Source organism: Hylobates moloch, unplaced genomic scaffold (assembly GCF_009828535.3).
Source record: "Hylobates moloch isolate HMO894 unplaced genomic scaffold, HMol_V3 SCAFFOLD_6, whole genome shotgun sequence".
Classification (NCBI taxonomy): domain Eukaryota; kingdom Metazoa; phylum Chordata; class Mammalia; order Primates; family Hylobatidae; genus Hylobates; species Hylobates moloch.
In genome coordinates, this window is record NW_026652281.1 from 5,262,758 (window position 1) to 5,283,040 (window position 20,283).

A 20,283-nucleotide genomic window follows, 5' to 3' on the forward strand; every position below is an offset into this window, starting at 1 on the left:
TCAAGTAGCTGGGATTGCAGGCACGCGCCACCACTGAAAATCCACTGAAAATCAGTCAGGAAAAATCCCCTGACTGATTTTTCCATTTTCTTTAGAGATGGGGTTTCACCATGTTGCTCAGGCTGGTCTCAAACTCCTGGCCTCAAACAATCCTCCCACCTTGGCCTCCCAAAACGCCGGGATTACAGGTGTGAGCCATTGCCCAACTTATGTTGTATTTTTTTTAATTACAACAGAGAGGGGAGTGGGGAGCTATACCCAAGCTCGGCGAGCCTTTGCAGAAGTAATCAGTGCCCCTTCGAGAGAGGCCAGCCCACCACCATCCCTGGCACAGTCTCATAGCTCCTTTGTCCCCTGTCCTTACCACTGTCCTCGGCCCATCCGGGGGCCCCGGAAACATTGCTAAGGCCAAAGAGAGCCTGTGTCTCAGCATCCACTGTAAAAGGACAGTTTGTCTGGAAAATGCACCCTGAGCTGCCCTTTGAATGGGACAAACAATACAATCTAGCAGGTTCCAGGCATTAGGGAATGAACAGAGGTGGGCTCTTTGAAAATACCAATTTGGCCCCGCGCGGTGGCTCACACCTGTAATCCCAGGACTTTGGGAGGCCGAGGTGGGCACATCACCTGAGGACAGGAGTTCGAGACCAGCCTGACCAACATGGTAAAACCCCGTCTCTACTAAAAATACAAAATTAGCCAGGCATGGATCAAGAAGAGCCTGGGCAACATAGCGAGATCTGGTCTCCAGAATAAATTTAAAAAATGAGTCAGGTGTTGTGGCACGTGCCTGTAGTTCCAGCTACACGGGTGGCTGAGGTGGGAGGATCGCTTGAGCCCAGGAGGTTGAGGCTACAGTGGGCTGTGATGGCACCACTGCACGCCAGCCTGTGTGACAGAGCTCGAGACCCCATCTCAAAAAAAAAAAAAGAAAAAAAGAGTGGATCCAACATTCCCACATTAACAGTCATAGGCCTATTCAGAAAAATAAAAAACAAAAGAGAAAAGTGGAGCCAACACACACATTCATATCAAAGACCTGAAAAGTGGATTTCCTGCTTTCCAGGATTCGTTTACCAAGTAACTGAAGGCCACTTTCTAAAAACCCTGTGCTAACATGTCTTCATCTTCTTCAATAAGTAAACTAAATGGATGAGGGCGGGGTTCCTTAGCCCAAAGCCGGGTCCCGGGTATCTGGGAGGCCCTGGAGTTGCAGGCAGAAGGCCATGAACCTGCAGGGGGTGATGTTAGCACAGGGCACAGGAAACCCCTCAGCCCTCGGCAAACTGGGGTGGCCGGCCTCCCTGTCTGAACCAGGACGCATTATCCCCCTTTGGAGGAAAGATCCACAACTTCTTAATTCTCAAAGAGCTTTGTGCCCTGCTAAAGACTAAGGAGCAATAACTTTGTTTCTCAAAGAGAAGCGAGGAGACTTTAAGAAGAAGCGACCATTTCAGAATTCCTCTAAAATCGCCGTGCGCGGGGGCGAGTTTGGTAGGCGAACACAATTAAGCTCATTGTTCTTTGCGGCAGGCGGAAGCCTTGGTGCTTGGATAAGTTCTCACACTTGTGCGTGTTTCAGAATCCACCCCCGCCCCTACCCGAGGGCTGGAGCAGATTTTTAGGTCCCGCTGTCAGCATTCAGGATCAGTGGTTGATTGGAGCCAGAGAATCTGCATTTCCAACAACAACAAGATGAAATAAGACCTCCAGGTTTTCTGTCTCTCTGAGCATTGCTCACACTGCCAACTGCTGCAGTATCAGGAGCAAGGCCCAGGCTGTTTCCCAACAGAACGCCAGGAGGGACCCATCCCTTCGGTGTCACAAACTCAACCTCTAAAAGCCCTGGCGGGGGAGGGGCACCCTCCTGGTTGACAGCTGCCAAGAGGTTCTGGTTGACAGCCCAGAGGCCGTGCGTTGCCTCAGTCCCTGGAGGATTTCTGGACACAAAAGTGACACAAAAGTTTTCTGTGATAACATCAAGCTGCAGGGCATCAGTATGAAAAGCTCACACCCATGGCCGGATCTTTCTCCACAGGCCCGTACTGCCCCGTTATCAATATGCACATCTCCCACGCAAACACCTTTCCTTCTTTCTTCCTTCCTTCCTCCCACACCTCTCCTCTCACCAGGCTTCAGTAAAAGGGACACGGCATCCAATTCCTTTTCTCAGGGCCTACTGCAACAGGAATACCTGAGTATTTATTAACAGTTGATATCCATGAGGCTGGTAACCAATCCTGCATCCAACCCTTGCTGGCTGTGTGACCTGGGATGACCTTTGTGAACCCCAGAGCCCCCCTTTCTCCATATAAAGCGGGGATGGTCACAGGTCACATCTTTACACATCTTTGTTCTAAGCATTTCACATGCATTGAGATAGTGATCCCGATAACTCTGCCGGGTAGGTGTTATCATTATCAGTCCCTTTGAACACACGGGCAGACTGAGGGGCAGGGGGGCTCACACCTTGCCCCAAATCACTCAGTCGATAAAGATCAGAGGCGGGACTGCCACGCGGAGCCAGCAATCGGTCCACTGCCCTACCTAGGATGATGACAGTGAGGAAGAAGAGGACTACTGTGAAGATTAAAGAAGGGCTGCGCGTCGTGGCTCACGCCTGTAATCCCAGCACTTTGGGAGGCAGAGACAGGCAGATCACTTGACATCAGGAGTTTGAGACCAACCTGGCCAACATGGAGAAACCCTGTCTCTACTAAAAATACAAAGATTAGCTGGGTGTGGTGGTGGGCACCTGTAATCCCAGCTACTCGGGAGGCTGGGGCAGGAGAATTGCTTGAATCCAGGAGGCAGAGGTTGCAGTGAGCCCAGGTCATGCCACTGCACTTCAGCCTGGGTGACAGAGTGCGACTCCATCTCAAAAAAAAAAAAAAAAAAAAGATTAAATAAGACCCCAGGCTTAACGCAGGATGGCACACAGCACATGCTCAGTAGGTGTCAGTCAAGACAAATGCCACCGCCATGATTGTCATAGTCACCACCACAAGAGGAAATTCCCAAGGGATTGTCATCACTAGCCCAGGGGTCCTCAACATGCAGTTCCAGACCAGCAGGGTCACCTGGGAACTTGTTGGAATGCAGATTCTCTGGCTCCACCCAGTCCCACTGATCCTGAACACTGAGGGTGAGGCCTGGAAATCTGCTGCAGCCCTCAGGCAGGTGCGGGGGTGGATTCTGATACGTGCACAAGTGTGAGAATGTATCCAAGCACCAAGCCGGATGGGGAGCACAGAAGACTGAGGTTCAGAGGAGGGGAAAGGTTGCCTGGCTTCCCACAACTGGCAAATGTTACCGCCGTGGCTCGTCTGCCTGGGCCACACCCTGATACTTCTGTCTGCAGCTCACCACACAGCGAGGGGTCTGCCAGGAAATGCAGTCCTGGTGAACAGGCAGGAGCCGCAGGCAGGAACAGGCCCTTTGAAGGTCTGGAGGCAACTCTCCTAAAATCAATCTCTTAGCTAAACAGACATTTTCCAAAAGCCATCATCATTTCCCAGAATACAGTGACCTAGAAACTGAGGCCAGAAAAGAACCTCTCACACGGAGGTGGCTTTCTTCCTTCCCTCCTTTCCTCCTTCCCTCTTCCCTCCTTCACTCCTTCCCTCTTCCCTCCTTTCCTCCTTCCCTCTTCCCTCTCCTTCCCTCTTCCTTTCCTCCTTTCCTCCTTTCCTTCTTCCTTTCCTCCTTCCTCTTCCTTCTTCTTCTTCCCCTCTCCTTCATTCATTCTTTCTTTTTTTTTGAAGAGCTATTTAAGTACTGACTACTGCAGTATCTTCATTTATTTATTCCTCCAACAAACAATGATTGTGTGTCAAGCCCTGTCATGAGCACAGTGGTCGCAAAAGCTCAAAATCCTAGTGAAACTTGTTAATGAAGACTGCACATAGCTTTTTACCCTCATGCCTGTTCATATCGGTGTAACTATGAATGCACGTAACATCAAGCAAGGCAGCATAGACCAGGGAAAGAGCAGAGTCTAAAGCCGGAAACATCTTCATCTGTTTGTAATCTTTGCCATGTGCTCAGTGTGGATTTGGACTGGTTACTATGAGCCTTGTTTTCTTCCTACAGGAATAAGGATAATGATACCTAGAGATGGTGTTTTTAAAGAAAGGACCTAAAACATAGTACGTGTTGAATAAAAGGTAGCCTTCTGGCTGGGCGCAGAGGCTCATGCTGGTAATCCCAACACTTTGGGAAGCCAAGGCGGGTAGATCACCTGAGGTCAGGAGTTCGAGACCAGCCTGGCCAACATGGTGAAACCCCATCTCTACTAAAAATAAAAAAATTAGCTAGGTGTGGTGGCGGGCGCCTGTAATCCCAGCTACTAGGGAGGCTGAGGCAGGAGAATCGCTTGAACCTGGGAGGTTGCAGTGAGCCGAGATCACGTCATTGCACTCCAGCCTGGGCGACAGGAGTGAAACTCTGTCTCAAAAAAAAAAAAAAATGTAGCCTTATATTGTTGCAAATATCCATTAAGTTTTTTGCTTTTTTTTTTTTTTTTTTTTTGCTTTATGGGTTTAGCTCCTATATTGCTTGGTGTATATAGTTTTTATTCCTTTTCCCGTAAATTGTATCTTCTGTGCCATTGTGTAACTGTGTAACATTACTTTGTCTCATTCAGTACATTTAACTTTAAATTCCACTTTTTCTGAGAGGAATACTGCCACTCTTGTTTTTCATGTGTTTGATTGTATTTGGCTGGGATAGCTTTGCCCAGCTTTTTATTTTTAAATCATTTGAAAACCTCAGCCTCTGTCTCTTAATGGTAGAATTTGGTTCAAACATTTGGTGTAATAATCGATATATATTATTTTACTCCTCCATAAAAATTCTAACTCTTAGAACTCAATTTTAGCTGAATCACTTTCAAGAAGAAAAAAAGACAATTTAAAGAGGAAAGAAGAAAGATGGGGGGAAAAAGCTTAGTCATGAAGTCTGCTCTGACCTTACAGAGCCCAGTGACCTCATATTTACAGGAATCTGGAACAAATTAAGGCAGACAGAGGCAAAGATGGTAGCGGGGAGGCGGGGGAGAGCTGTAAAGGAGAGGATGATGACAAGCAGCTGAGTAAAGCTCTAACTGGAGGCCGGGTGCAGTGGCTCACCCCTATAATCCCAGCACTTTGGGAGGCCAAGGAGGGAGGATTGCTCGAGCCCAGGAGTTCAAGATCAGCCTGGGCAACATAGTGAGACCTTGTCTCTATTCAGAAAATGAAAAAATAAAAAACATTAGCTAGAGATCAATGATGCTGCCCTAATCACAGAATTTTAGATCTAGAAGATTCCCTGGATTTGATAATCCCAGTTCTGGGCCATTCCGCCACAAGGAAACAGCTTGGCAAGATCACACAGCCTGCTGGCAGCAGATGTGGGACCACAGTCACATTGTCTGGGTCACCATGTCCCCAAACCCTGGACAACCAGAGGGAACAGACTACGTTCTGCAGGATCCACCTAAGAAAAACCAGGCTAAAGCTCCCTGGTTAAAATTCAAAGGGAAAAAGTAGAGGAAGAGATTCGTATAACCAGAGTGGCTATTAACAAGCAGTAAATTAGGGTAGTCTATATTATCTTCTTTCTGCTTTTAGCTAAGTGTGTGCATAACCCAGAAGAAATACAGTGTGTGGACCAGTTTCTATAAATGCATCTGAAGAGCCAGGAAGATGACTAAATAGCTGGAAAAATGAACTATCTGAAGCACGAGAGCCTTCAAACTACGCAAACATCTGAATAAGGCCAGGCACTCCTGAATCTGCATTCGTGAGGACAGGTAGGTGGAAGCACTCCTATCTCTAGAAATGGGGAAATGGGGGCAATGTTTGCAGAAATGAGTGGTCTAAACTTAGCTAAGAGGTTGGCTGGGTGCAGTGACTCATACCTGGAATCCCAGCACTTTGGGAGGCAGAGGTGGGCGCATCATCTGAGGTTGGGAGTTCGAAACCAACCTGGCCAACATGGTGAAACCCTGTCTCTACTAAAAATATAAAAATTAGCCAGGCATGGTGGTGCACTGTGTAACCCCAGCTACTTGGGAGGTTGAGGTACAAGAATCGTTTGAACCCAGGAGGCGGAGGTTACAGTGAGCCAAGATTACTCCACTGCACTCCAGCCTGGGCAACAGAGAAAGACTCCATCTCGAAATTAATTAATTAATTAATTTAGCTAAGAGGCACTGGAATAAAGTCTCAAGTATCCAGATCTTGGAGCTTGCATGTTGAGGTCTTAACAGGCTTTGAGAGACAGTTGCTGAAAATGCAGCCTACTCACATCTGCATAGATGTTAGTTCCAAACACCGGAGCCCAGTAGGAAGGTTCGTCTTTGCAGTGTGCCGGACAATGGACTCTGGAAAACAAGAAGAATTTATGTGATGGGTCTGAGCACAGAAAACCAAACTTCTTAAGCTGGCTCTCTTTATTTGAATTCCAAGATTTAAGCTCTTAGACAAAAGAAAACCGCCATACAGTTTTCCTCATTAAGAAAAAAAAAATACTTCTCCCCCCTCAGCAGAGGTAAAGATATTACTATTTTTGCTTCTCTTAAACAGTGTAGATAGAATTTTTAAAAACACACACACATCCACAAAAGACATGCAAAAACAAAAAGGTAAAGGGAGTAAAAATCTAACAGAGAAGAGTGTGGAATTGTGAGGCCCCCCCTCCCATTCTTGGATGTTGGCCAGCTCATACTGTGGGTACATTACGTAGATTAGCATCAACAGACTTTTTCTAAGGCCGCTTCCCTGTGTGCAGGAGGAAAGGGTGGAGGGCCCTCACCTCGCTGAGTCACAGAATATTCCAAGGAGGGGGCACTGATAACCTGGGGTGGAAGGGGTTAGATCACTCTGTGTCAGTCACCACAGATGCTCCAGGGGATGAGGAAAGCACCTCAAACTGGAAATGGGTGACCCCTGGGTGGTTTGACAAACTCAAGCCAGGAAAGAGCACAAGCTTTACTTAAGAAAAGATCTTCTGTGTGTATCTGGAACAGTCCACCGTGGGCTGGAGCCCAGGGACCAAGAAATCAAAATGGCAGCCAGAAGCCATCTGGCCCCAGGCGGGCAGGATTATGGGAAGGAAGAAGGCCAGGCAAAGGGACTGGGAAGTTGAAACAGTTCTTAGGGGCTGGGAGGAAGGCAAATGAGTGGGTAGAGAGAAAGGGTGTGTGTGTGGATTTAAAAAAAAAAAAGAAGGCCAGGTGCAGTGGCTCACACCTGTGATCCCAGCACTTTGGAAGGCTGAGGCGGGTGGATCACCTGAGGTCGGGAGTTCCAGACCAGCCTGGCCAACATGGTGAAACCCCATCTCTACTAAAAATACAAAATTAGCCAGGTGTGGTGGCGCAGGCCTGTAATCCCAGCTACTCGGGAGGCTGAGGCAGGAGAATGGCTTGAATCTGGGAGGTGGAGGTTGCAGTGAGCAGAGATTGCACCACTGCACTCTAACCTGGGCATCAAGAGTGAAACTCGGTCTCAAAAAAAAAAAAAAAAGAATTGGAAAGAGTCTAAGAACATTCTCCATTCTTTCCTACTTCTTTTGGAATGGCAGGTCAGAAATTAACATTTTGGATATTGCACTCCGTCAAGTTTTTCTGTTTGTATTTTCTGAAATTCTTTCCTTCTGCTTCTCTCTAATATTCAGGGAAAATCTACTAAAAGGCTGTTATCCCCACTCGATCATTCAAGGGGGATCACGACGGTGGTGCGGAGGCAGTGGAGGCCCAGAGAAAGCCTGAAGTGGGGTGGCGGCCAAGGGAAAGGAGTCTAGGCCCCTCCCAACCAGTCACCCTCCCAGGCCTTTCCCTGCTCGGACCTTGGGGTCACCTCCTATTGTCCCTTGGAGAATCCACAGGTCTCCAGCCCAGGATAAGGGCTCATGAGGGCCACACCACCCAGCCTCCAGGGCAACTGTCTTCATCCTCAAAGCATTTCAACCCAGGGTCCTGGGACTTTCATTCTATTTCTAATTCTACAACGGAGCTAAGTCAGAAAGTGTGCTCTGTTTGAAGGGCAGCTTAGCATTACAGATGTATTATATGATCTGAACCCTGGGGAACATCTATAAAGTGGGGACGTCCCAGAGACCTGCGGCCTTTTCCATCTGAGAAGGCGCCTCAGCCGATTCACATAAGAGGATGTTTCCTGTGTTCCCTTCCCAAGAGGATGTTTCCTGTGTTCCCTTCCCAAGAGGATCTACCAGGAACTTCAGTGAAAAGTGTTGCCAGGACACCCTTTATTTTATGCTGGGAGGCATCGTCCTCCGCAGACCAGTCATTTGGGGTTAGCTGCCTGTAGAACCGTATTCCTGGGACAAACCTGTTGTCACGTATCCACAGAATGGAATGCTGCATGAGGATTTGAAAGAATAAATAAACACGCTCCACAACATGGCTGAGTCTCCAACGCGTGACGCAGAGTGAGAGAAGCCAGACACCCAACACCACACCCTGCCACGGCACCATAATTTTGCTGAAAAAGCAAAATCAGAGCAACAGAAAGAAGCTCCCTGCTGCAGGGGTGTGGCTGGAAGCTGGAGGGAGAGGGACTGACCACCAGGGCAGTAATGACATGGGGTGCTGACAATGTCCTACGCTTTGACGGGTGGTGGCTGTGACCCTGTATACCTTGGCCAAAACACATCGTGTACTTTTTTTTTCTTTTTGAGACGGAGTCTCGCTCTGTCGCCCAGGCTGGAGTGCAGTGGTGCCATCTCGGCTCACTGCAAGCTCCGCCTCCCAGGTTCACTCCATTCTCCTGCCTCAGCCTCCCGAGTAGCTGGGACTACAGGCGCCCGACACCACGCCCAGCTAATTTTTTTTTTGTATTTTTAGTACAGACGGGGTTTCACCGCGTTAGCCAGGATGGTCTCGATCTCCTGACCTCGTGATCCACCTGCCTCGGCCTCCCAAAGTGCTGGGATTACAGGCGTGAGCCACCGTTCCCAGCCACACATCGTTCACTTCTAATGGGTGGATCGTATCATGTACCTCAATAAAGCTGATTTTTAATTTTTATTTTATTTATTTTGGGACAGAGTTTCACTCTTGTCACCCAGGCTGGAGGACAATGGCGTGGTATCAGCTCACTGCAACCTCTGCCTCCCGGGTTCAAGCAATTCTCCTGCCTCAGCTTCCCGAGTAGCTGGGATTACAGGCACCCACCACCATGGCTGACTAATTTTTGTAATTTTAGTAGAAATGGGGTTTCACCATGTTGGCCAGGCTGGTCACGAACTCCTGGACTCAAGTGATCCACCCGCCTTGGCCTCCCAAAGTGCTGGGATTACAGGCGTGAGCTACCTCACCCAGCCTAAAAAGCTACTTCTAACATCATCCATAGAAAAGACGACAGATCAGGCCCGCCTTACCTTGGGCAGTGAGTCGCTGGCTTTTCAAACGGGCACAGCTGAGCGACCGTGGTGTAGCAGTCCAAATCCTGCACTGTGAACAGGAGCAAGGGGGAAAGGGTCAGGTCCCAGCACGCCTGGGCCTTAGCCTACCGGGCTGTGAAATGGGCCATTAGACTACCAGGGCGTATGGGTTCCCTGGGCCCTTGAACAGAGCTGGGACTAGGACCCAGCAGGCTCCTCCTACCCCACATACGAGCACTCAAGAGATGAGACCAAACCCACGGCCTGTGTGTGTCTGTGGGTTGAGGGCATTGTCACCCCCAGTGGTTTCTCTGTGAGGCTGATGGTGCTTTTCATCTGAATGGTGCCTTTCTTATTTGGAAGCTTTTCCTGACTTGGTCACCTTTGCTCCTCACAACAGGTGTTACTCTAAGTAGGCAGATGAGGAAATGGAAGCTCAGAGAGCTCAGAGTGCCCCTCGAGGCCTCCCAGGACTGAGGTGGGAGCCCAGGTTTCCGGTGCCTGCTCTAGAGCTCTTTCTGACATGCCACCCACCTCCAGCTGCTAATCAAGGCACATTCATCGCTGCCGAGGGGCGAGGGGCTTTTTTCTTCAAGGTCATTTGTTACGTTTTAACAACATAAGTAAGGAAACGGTTCTAATACTGGCCACCTGTGATCTCTGACAGCAAGTCTTTATTTAGTCCAGGGCTAAGTAAACTTTTTCTTTTTCTTTTTTTCTTTGAGACAGAGCTTTGCTCTTTTTGCCCAAGCTGGAGTACAATGGCGCGATCTTGGCTCACTGCAATCTCCACCCCTGGGTTCAAGTGATTCTCCTGCCTTAGCCTCCCGAGTAGCTGGGATTAGAGGCGCCTGCCACCACACCCAGCTAATTTTTGTATTTTCAGTAGAGACAGGGTTTCACCATGTTGTTGGCCAGGCTGGTCTCGAACTCCTGACCTCAGGTAATCCACCTGCCTCAGCCTCTCAAAGTGCTAGGATTACAGGTGGGAACCACCGCACCAGCCTCTTTATTTATTTATTTATTTTTTTGAGACGGAGTCTCACTCTGTCACCCAGGCTGGAGTGCCGTGACATGATCTTGGCTCACTGCAACCTTCACCTCCTGGGTTCAAGCAATTCTCCTGCCTCAACCTCCTGAGTAGCTGAGATTACAGGTGCCTACCACACCTGGCTAATTTTTGTATTTTTAGTAGAGACGGGGTTTCACCATGTTGGCCAGGCTGGTCTCAAACTCCTGACCTCAGGTGATCCATCTGCCTTGTCCTCTCAAAGTGCTGGGATTATAGGCGTGAGCCACCATGCCCGGCCAGGTAAACTTTTCCTTAAAGGACCATAGAGCAAACATATTTGGCTTTGTGGTCCTTATGGTTGATGTCAAGATCAATAAACTCTGCTGCTGTAGCAGAGAGGAGCTATAGATGATGTGTCAATGAATAGGTGTAACTGTGTTCCAGTAAAACTTTATTTACAAAAGCAGGCAATAGGCAGGATTTAACCCATGAGTCATCATTTGCTGAACCCTGCTGGTCCACTCTATCACTTGAACAGGCCGTGGCTCTATATAGCTATCCAACAAAGGAGATTGGTTTAGTACAGCAAGGGACTTCTATTCAATGGGGAGGTCATTCACATTAGGTTTGGAAGAACACTTAAAGCAAGGGTGTCCAGGCCAGGTGCGGTGGCTCACACATGTAATCCTAGCACTTGGGGAGGCCCAGGCGGGCAGATCCCCTGAGGTCAGGAGTTCAAGACCAGCTTGGCCAATGTGGCGAAACCCTGTCTCTACTAAAAAAAAAAAAAAATTACCCGGGCATGGTGGTGGGTGCCTGTAATCCCAGCTACTCAGGAGGCTAAGGCAGGAGAATCACTTGAACCCATGAGGAGGAGGTTGCAGTGAGCTGAGATTGTGCCACTGCACTCCAGCCTGGGCGACAGACAGAGACTCCATCTCAAAAAATAACAAAATAAAAAATAAAATAAAAAAAGCAAGGGTATCTAATCTTTTGGCTTCCCTGGGCCACACTGGAAAAAGAATTGTCTTGGGCTACAAATAAAATATACTAACACTAATGATAGCTGATGAGCTACAAAAAAAAAAAAAGTCCATGCATAAATCTCATGTTTCTCATGTTTACAAGTTTGTGCTGGGCACATTCAGAGTCGTCTTGGGCTACATGCAGCCCATGGGCTATGGGTTGGACAAGCTTGATTTAAAGGCACAGAAATATATTCCTGACACGCACACACACACATATACATATATATTTTTGAGACAGGGTCTTGCGGTGTCACCCAGGCTTGAAGGTAGTGGCATGATCATGACTCACTGCAGCCTCGAGCTTCCAGGCTCAAGCAACCCTCCCATCTCAGACTCCGAAGTAGCTGAGATACAGGTGTGTGCCACCCTGCCCAGCTAATTTTGTGTGTTTTTTTGCAGAGACAGGGACTTGCTGTGTTGCCAGGGCTGGTGTCAAACTCCTGGGCTCAAGCAGTCCTCTCGCCTCAGTCTCCCAAAGTGCTGAGATTACAGGTGTCAGCTACTGAATCAGCCAGACACATAATTATTTAAGAAAAATATTAGGTTACCAAATTGTACGTAACTCCATTTCAAGTTTTAAAAGTCATCAACGTATATATTACCAATGGACATACTTTTAATATGTAGAGAAAACAAACTGGAATATTTGCCAAAGTGTTCACGATGGTTATCTCTGGCTGCTGGAATTTAGGTCGTCATTACAAAAAAATGTTCCACCCCGTGTTTAAATTATCTGGAATAAACAGGCACTCTTTTTGCAATAAGAAAAAAAGCTACTACATATTTTAATAAAGATATCTAACTAGAACTTTTGCATAGAGGGCAAATGATAAGAGTTGCTGTCCCAAAACAAAGGCATGGTGTGCCGGCAGAGCTCCGGGGAGGAAGCTGGAATGGCTCCCACATCCCTGCTTGCCTGAGATTATGCCATCAAGGGCACAGTGTGGGCAGCTATGACCCATCCCCTCACTTCTGGTTGGAGCATGCTTGCCCGTCATGCATCCCACCTTCCAAACGAACATAAGGTGAGCAATGTAAAAAGCTGGGCCAGAGATGGCAAGTTAAGTGCCACATACTTCCATTCACTTCCCTCTCTTGCCCATGGCAGACATGACTAGTCTATCAAGCTCTGTTTTCCGCTGAGCCCAGATGGAGGTCTCAGAATCCTTCTTCACACAGCACTCCAGGTAGCCATTACCAACTGACAGGAAGTGGCCCTCCCAATGAAACCTCTCAGCCACTCTAGCCCCAGGCATCAGTGTGTCTGTGACATTCAGCTGGCAACCTCAGCCCTGTGTTTCTGGTTCAGTGATCTCGAGCCAATTTCAAGTCCAGATATTCTTAGAAGCTGGTTAAAGAAATGACGTCTTGAAAAAGCCTTGACCATGATGAAAACCATAATATTCACAGGCATGATAAACATTAACTCAGTGACTAAAGGAAGTGAAGTTTCCAGGAAAATCTGATAACCCAGGTATTATGGTCGCAAAAGACACTGGCCAGCTTACCTTTCACTTTTGACACCATGAATGAGCTGGAAGGTTTGTATTTGCTGTTTAAAAAAAAAAAAAGCCATTAGGTAAATGCAAACAGAATTGCTTCTAAAAGTGAACACTTGTTCCTATACTTATCTTATTTGCAGTCTCGACCTCACACTTTTCTACTTGTTTCCTATCAGCCTGAGAGCTCTTAGAATGTTCTAGATCAGGGCATCTTAACTTTTTTTGTACCAAGGACTCCTCTGGTAGCCTGGTGAGGCCTATAGATCCCTTCTAAGAATAATGGTTTTCAAATGTATAAGATAAATTTAATCTAACCACATCTGCAAAATAAAGGAATTTTAAAAAGCTAAATTTAAAACATTACAAAGGAAGTTAGTTATTATTAATATTATGATCAAATTATAAAAACACATTTGCATTAGAGTTAGAGCTGTGGGCTTGTGGTTTTTTTTTTTTTTTTGAGACGGAGTCTTGCTGTGTCAGCCAGGCTGGAGTGCAGTGACACTATCTTGGCTCACCACAACCTCCGTCTCGGGCTGAAGTGGTTCTCCTGCCGCAGCCTCCTGAGAGTAGCTGGGATTACAGGTGTGTGCCACCACGCCTGGCTAACTTTTGCATTTTTAGTAGAGACGGAGTTTCCCCATGTTGGTCAGGCTGGTCTTGAACTCCTGACCTCAGGTGATCCACCTGCCTCGGCCTCCCAAAGTGCGGGTGTGAGCCACCACGCCCGGCCTGTGTGATACGTTTCAAAATTTCAACAACACCGTCATAAACAGGAAAACCGTTTCACGGAGCCCGGATCACAGAGTAGTTACCTGAGGGACTGCACGCCGTGTCTCTCAGACTTCACGAAGAAGGGGACCTTCCCGTTCCTGGTGATGTCCACCAGGCCTCCCTTGTCGTCCAGGATCCCGTAGTGGATGGCGGCGCGACATATGCTGGACGACTGGCGGGAAGGGGAGGGAAGACCAGAGGCATATTCTCAACCTCCGTCAGCAAGTTTCACCAGAAATACCCAAACATTTGTCCTCGACTCACTAAAAGCCTGAAGGACGGGCCAAAGCTCCCTCTGCTCCTGCCTCTCGCCTCTGTCCATAACCACACTTTTGTTCCTGGGGTTGCTTACCTTAAATACTCATCCGAGTTGCTTTACAAACGAAGAACAGTGACAAACAGCCCTTTCTCCCCGCTCGGTGCAGCGTGTGAATGCTCGCTCTAAGACGGAGACTGGCCTTCAGGAGGATCAGTCCCGGAGAGTGGCTTCGCTAGTTTGTAAGCCCATAAATACACACCTGCCCCAGTTCTAGAAATGCCAGGTTTGACTTAGGAGTGGAAAGAAAATCTTTTCCTACTAAAGCCAACCACCTGCTTTAAACATATGCAACAGGACCCCACACAAGCCATCGAGAGGAGGACTGGCGACACTCACGCTTTCATAGAACAGAGTTCCAAAGATCTTCGCCTTGTGGTTCAGGCAGCCTGCTGGGCACTGGTACCTGATGAGGAAGAAACAAAATGATGTTCAGAGATAAACATGTTGGTTACATCTCACAATGAGTTTATCATTCTTTTCACTGATAGCTCTATTACTAAATATAGAAAAGCTTCATTCATGCGGATTCCATTGTTTTTGGACAAGTCAGAGTTTACCCAGGCGCAGACTGAAGTTCATATTCACAAGCACAATACAGTCATCCCTCAGTATCCATGAGGGATTGGTTCCAGAACTTCCCTAGGATACCAAAGTCTGCAGATGCTTGAGTCCCTTATGTAACTGTCCTAGTATTTGCGTATAACCTTTGCGTCTTTTCCCGTATGCTTTAAAGCGTCTCTAGATTTCTTATAATACCTACCACAAGGTAAATGCTATGTAGATAGTTGTTACACTGTATTGTTTTTAAAATTTGTATCAGTTTTTTATTATTGTACTGTAATACCATACACTTTTTAAGAAATATATTTTTGATCTGCAGTTGGATGAATCCGAGGTTGGTTGAATCAGAGGCCGCTTGAATCCACAGAAATAGAAGGTCAACCATAGTCTTTACTGTTTCATTTAAAAAAAAAAACAAAAACAAGGCCAGGCACGGTGGCTCATGCCTGTAATCCCAGCACTTTGGGAGGCCAAGGCAGGTGGATCACCTGAGGTCAGGAGTTCAAGACCAGCCTGGTCAACATGGCAAAAACCCATCTCTACTAAAGTAAATACAAAAATTAGCCGGGTGTGGTGGCAGGTACCTGTAGTCCCAGCTACTTGGGAGGCTGAGGCAGGAAAGTCACTTGAACCCGGGAGGCAGAGGTTACAGTGAGCAAAGATCGGGCCACTGCACTCCAGCCTGAGCAACAGAGCAAGACTCAGTCTCAAAAAACAAACAACAAACAAACAAACAAAACCCCAAGAAAGAGTCTCACTCTATCACCCAGGCTGGAGTGCAGCGGCGCAATCACAGCTCACTGTAGCCTCAACTTCCTGGGCTCACGTGATCCTCCCACCTCAGTCTCCCAAGTAGCTGGGACTACAGGTGTGCACAACCACACCCAGCTAATTTTGGGGGTTTTGCCATATTGCCCAGGCTAGTTTCGAACTCCTGGGCTCAAGCAATCCACCCACCTTGACCTCCCAAGGTGCTGAGGTTACAGGCACAAGCCACCATGCCTGGCCTGCAAGGATTTTTTAATAGGGTAAAAGTCAACGATGGTGTTGCTGTTCATGGAAGTATAAATCACTCTTATGTTTAAGAAAACCTTTAAGAAAGACTTAAACATTCATATCCATTGGCTCTTCGGCTTCCCTTGTAAATATATATTCCAAGCAAAAAGTCAAGAAAGCCAGACCTGCAAGCTTATCCCAACTATTTTTTATTTATTTATTTATCATTTTTTTATTTTTGAGACAGAGTCTCGTTCTGTCACCCAGGTCAGAGTGCAGCGGCACATCTCGGCTCATTGCAGCCTCCACCTCCCAGGTTCAAGCTATTCTTGTGCCTCAGCCTCCCGAGTAGCTGAGACTATAGGCATGTGCCACCATGTCCAGCTAATTTTTGTATTTTTAGTAGAGACGGGGTTTCGCCAGTTGCCCAGGCTGGTCTCAAACCCTTGGCCTCAAGTGATCTACCCGCCTCGGCCTCCCAAAGTTCTGGGATTACAGGCGTGAGCCACCGTGCCTGGCCCCAACTGTTTATAATGGTAAAAAGCTGGAAATAAGCCAGCAGGTGGCAAAGCAATGGCTAAACACGTTCACGTACAGTCGTGTGTCAGAGTATCACGCAGTCACTAGGCATGAAGTTTGTGGGGAATATTTGGAAAATCCTAAGTGAAAATACACAAGCAGGCTAGGCGCAGTGGCTCACACCTGTAATCCCAACACTTTGGGAGGCCAAAGTGGGTGGATCACTTGAGGTCAGGAGTTCGAGACCAGCCTGGCCAAGATGGTGAAACTCCATCTCTACCAAAAATACAAAATATGAGCCGGGCATGGTGGCGTGTGCCTGTAGTTCCAGCTACTCGGGAAGCTGAGGTGCGAGAATCACTTGAACCCGGGAGGCAGAGGTTGCAGTGAGCCGAGATCATGCTGCTGCACTCCAGCCTAGGTGACACAGCAAGACTCCAACTCAAAAAAAAAAAAAAAAAAAAAAAAGAAGAAAACAAGAAAAAAAGAAAAGAAAATACATAAGCAGCATTAGCCTCATCTGTGCACAGAAAAAAAAAGACTGGAAGGAAATACATCAAATTGCTACTGGTATTGATGAGATTTTGGGACACATTTTTTTCTTTCTCCTTTTTTTGTTTTTGTTATTGCTTTCCTGAATCATTATTAATGAGCATAGATACCTTTTCAAGTCAGAAAAAAAAGCCCACTGACTATTATTTTTGTAAAAGTACCATGAACAGAAAACATGTGTGCCAGACTGTGGGGCGGCTTCTACAGCGAGACTGGGGATGCTCCCACAGTTGCAGATTGGGGCTGACTAACTTTTCTTAACTGGAGGCCTCTAACAGCCTTCGTGTGGACAGATTCCCGCCTTCTCCCTGCGTGGGGAGTGCCCCACCCACCCCAACTCTGGAACCGCCTCAATGTTGTCTGACAAGGAATGTTCTCCAAAACGTGCTCACCTTTTTCCTCTGAGTACTACTCAGGGGTGATGCTATCATGATGCGCTTACCGTTCAGAAACACGCATCGCCACAAACGGACAACTCCAGCTTCTCAGCAGCCCAGACTGGGCAGTGCACACAGCAGAGGCCCCTGCCAGGCGCTGCCTGCTTTTTCCCAATTCGCTCAGCACCGAGACATGCAAATGCTACCCTAACACTGAGCGCGACGTTTTAGGCACTGTTATTCCACCGCTGACTGTTGACATATCAGGCTCATCTCGCCAACAAACGACAGTACCATATGTGAGCCCACTGAGCCACCTCATCCTGGCTGCTCCAAGTCCGTCTCATCACAGCCCTGCCAACGTCTAAGTGAAGTGTTCTCCTGGCAAACTAAATTCCCAACCCTTGCGATATAAAACCGAAGATTCCACCTTCCCTTTTTAACATGTGCTTTAAATAACTCGATTCAGCTTTCAGCAAACTGATGCCAGAATTCGTAGGAAGACAAGCAAGGTCCCCTCTGCCAATGACATGGTTTTCCCACTTGACTGTGAGGGTGTGCATGTGGCGGCTGCACCTGCTGGCTGTTTACTACCACAAAGAACAGCCCAGCAGTCACACTGCTAAAACCAAACGCATTCTTTTTGGCAGACAGTGTTCATCATCTGAATGACTGCATCAGCTAGAAGGATTTATTGATGTACCGTGGGGGGGATACACCGGTGGCCCATCCGTCTGGTGGGGCCCACTGGGAGCAGCCTGCTCAGATCCTGCAGCATTCCCATACGATCTGCCAATGGCTGAGGCGAACAAGTGCCTGGACACTGCCCAGCCCTAACCCATTCTGCCTGGTGAGAGCAGTTTGCTAAATATGCAACAGCAGGACAGCCCAACACAGGCTCAGAGGCCACAGTGGCAGGACAGCCCAGCACAGACTCAGAAGCCACAGGGGCAGGACGGCCCAGCACAGACTCAGAGGCCACAGGGGCAGGACAGCCCTGCAAAGACTCAGAGGCGACAGTGGCAGGACAGCCCAGCACAGGCTCACCTGTTACACGTGGACCCTTTGCACCTGTCCTTCATCTTGGTGTCACATCTGACGACTTGGGCTAGGAGAGAAATGCAGAAATACACGTCACGGCACGAAAGCAGGAGGGTGAAAAGACCCTTCCCCATGCTGAGGGACATTCCGGAACATTCTGCAATCCAATCCGTGCTATACTAAGAACAAGGACAATGCCTGATGGTTGCAGGCTTCCGCTGGGGGTTCAGACCCCAGGCCCACCGCTTTACAGTAGCACTGTGACCTTGGACAAGTTGCTTCCCCTCTCTGTGGTTCAATTTCCGCATATGGACAATGGGGACAGTGACAGTACCCACCTCCAAGGGCTTTTGTGAGCATTGAGAGAGAAAGTGAACTCTGGCCTTGGCAGGGTGCCTGGCACACACTATGTGCCTGTGGTCCCACAGGGCTCTGCAGGGCAGGACTCCTGAGGGGGTAGGGAGAACGTTGCTCTGAGCCTGTGGGGCCAGGGACCCAGCCAGGCTCACCCGAGTCATCTCCCCCATCACCAAGATGCCTTTTGCAAAGCTTTTTGCTTTGTTTATTTTATGGGAACATATCAGAGTCTCGGAGTCGTGTTATAGTTTGAAAAGGGACGTAAACGTTGTATGTTATTAAAAGAAACAATGGCACTGTTTGGAACTCCTGGACAGACAAGGGCCTCCGCATATTTCCTGGTCAAAGCAAGCTAGAGAATGCTTCAGCATCACAGGGAAAGAGGTTTGAAGAGGACAGAAAGACTGGTGGGGGCAGGGGAGATGGCAGCTATGAAAAGAAGAGAGGGGCTCTGAGAAGGCGGGTGTGAGGCTGTTCCTCAAAGAGGGGTCCAGTTGTAGGGCCTTTGAGGCTTGCAGGGCAAATGGGGAGAGCCAAGGGCATCCAACCCAGCCCTCCAGCCCCACCTGAGCAAAAACGCCCCTCCACAGCCCCCGGCCTGCGGAAACGGCGGCTGCGAACGAGGTCCCGCAGCAGTGTCCGGGGGGAATTGAAGGGGAGCTGAACTCCACCCTGGGGCAGTGAAGGCAGGGAGAACAAAAGCTTGGGGAGCTGAGGTGCCTGGGGAGCCAAAAGGCCAGAGGTGAGCAGGGGAACAGTCAATATTTTGGGGATTCACAGAAGTCTCAGGGGAAAACATCTCCCCTTCTCTACTAACAATACAAAAATTAGCTGGGCGTGGTGGTGGGCACCTGTAGTCCCAGCTACTCAGGGGGCTGAGGCAGGAGAATTGCTTGAACCCGGAAGGCGAAGGTTGCAGCGAGCGGAGATCGTGCCATTGCACTCCAGCCTGGGTGACAAGAGCGAAACTCCATCTCAAAAAAGAGTTGTAGGCAACTCTGCAATGATCTCAATGTACAGGGAGGCCTCAGCTGGCACTGGGTGACCCGTGTTCCTGCAGCTCATCCTCCGGGCAACCCTGACGTGGCATCTCTATCCCCTACTTCACAGATGTGCCAACTGAGTCCAGACCCAGGACCTGGTGAGGAAGGAGTGGAACCTGCCAGAACCAGGCTAGACGCTGCCTGCCCTCTGTGGGGCCAGCACTTCCCAGAGGAACCCAACTTCAGCCCAGGTCCCTTTTGAAAGGACAAGTGAAGGTCCAACCTTAAAATACCTGCCTGGCCGCGGGGCGGGGGTGCGGAATGCCACCCAAGCACAAGTCCTATAATGCTTGCTTTTGGAATGATTTAAAAATATCGTTTTTGAAAAACGTCTGACGGTTGTGCCTCCACGAGCTTTGCCGCACCCTGTTTCCCACTGTTTGTGGATTTGCAGACCTAAATCCACTAGCTCCCCTCCTCCACCCACCCCGTCCCCTTTGGAGGTGGCTGGGAGGGCAGGCGGGTGGAGGATGGCCTGGACTCACTCATGTAGCTGCCCGCAGAGGTTTTCTTGGGCTTGGTGGGTCTCAACACCCTCGGTTGGAGCCAAACATGGTTTTCTTCAGGAATGGGAGCTGTTTCCACCTCATTCATCTCGTCTGTTTCAGGTTTTGCAGTGTAGGTTTCTTCTTAAAATTGGACAGGGAGGAAAAAAAATAACACACTGGGATTCAACAAAAACGCACTTTGGGGGAAAAGAAACGCAATTTGAAAACTAAACGTGTTTGAGGTTTGGTTTTACAAAGAATCATTTCAGCGGCAAAGAGAAAGTTACATTTCAGAACAGACCTGGCCAGGTGGAATTCTACCAG

The 20,283-nt window shown here is 48.4% G+C and overlaps 1 protein-coding gene across 2 annotated transcripts in view; it reads right to left on the reverse strand.

Annotated features, from left to right (window-relative positions):
* The window catches only part of CRISPLD2 (cysteine rich secretory protein LCCL domain containing 2), a 90,640-nt gene that overhangs the window by 22,755 nt on the left and 47,602 nt on the right, over positions 1 to 20,283 (reverse strand). Inside the window, exons 7-13 of one of the 2 annotated variants that reach the window (XM_032156292.2) lie at positions 19,957 to 20,100; positions 18,078 to 18,138; positions 14,362 to 14,428; positions 13,748 to 13,878; positions 12,939 to 12,982; positions 9,388 to 9,460; positions 6,292 to 6,367 (exon numbers count right to left, since the gene is read on the reverse strand). In XM_032156292.2, coding sequence (XP_032012183.1) covers positions 6,292 to 6,367; positions 9,388 to 9,460; positions 12,939 to 12,982; positions 13,748 to 13,878; positions 14,362 to 14,428; positions 18,078 to 18,138; positions 19,957 to 20,100 — 596 coding nt within the window. The remainder of the gene's footprint in view (positions 1 to 6,291; positions 6,368 to 9,387; positions 9,461 to 12,938; positions 12,983 to 13,747; positions 13,879 to 14,361; positions 14,429 to 18,077; positions 18,139 to 19,956; positions 20,101 to 20,283) is intronic. The other variant, XM_032156293.2, reaches the window with a different exon arrangement.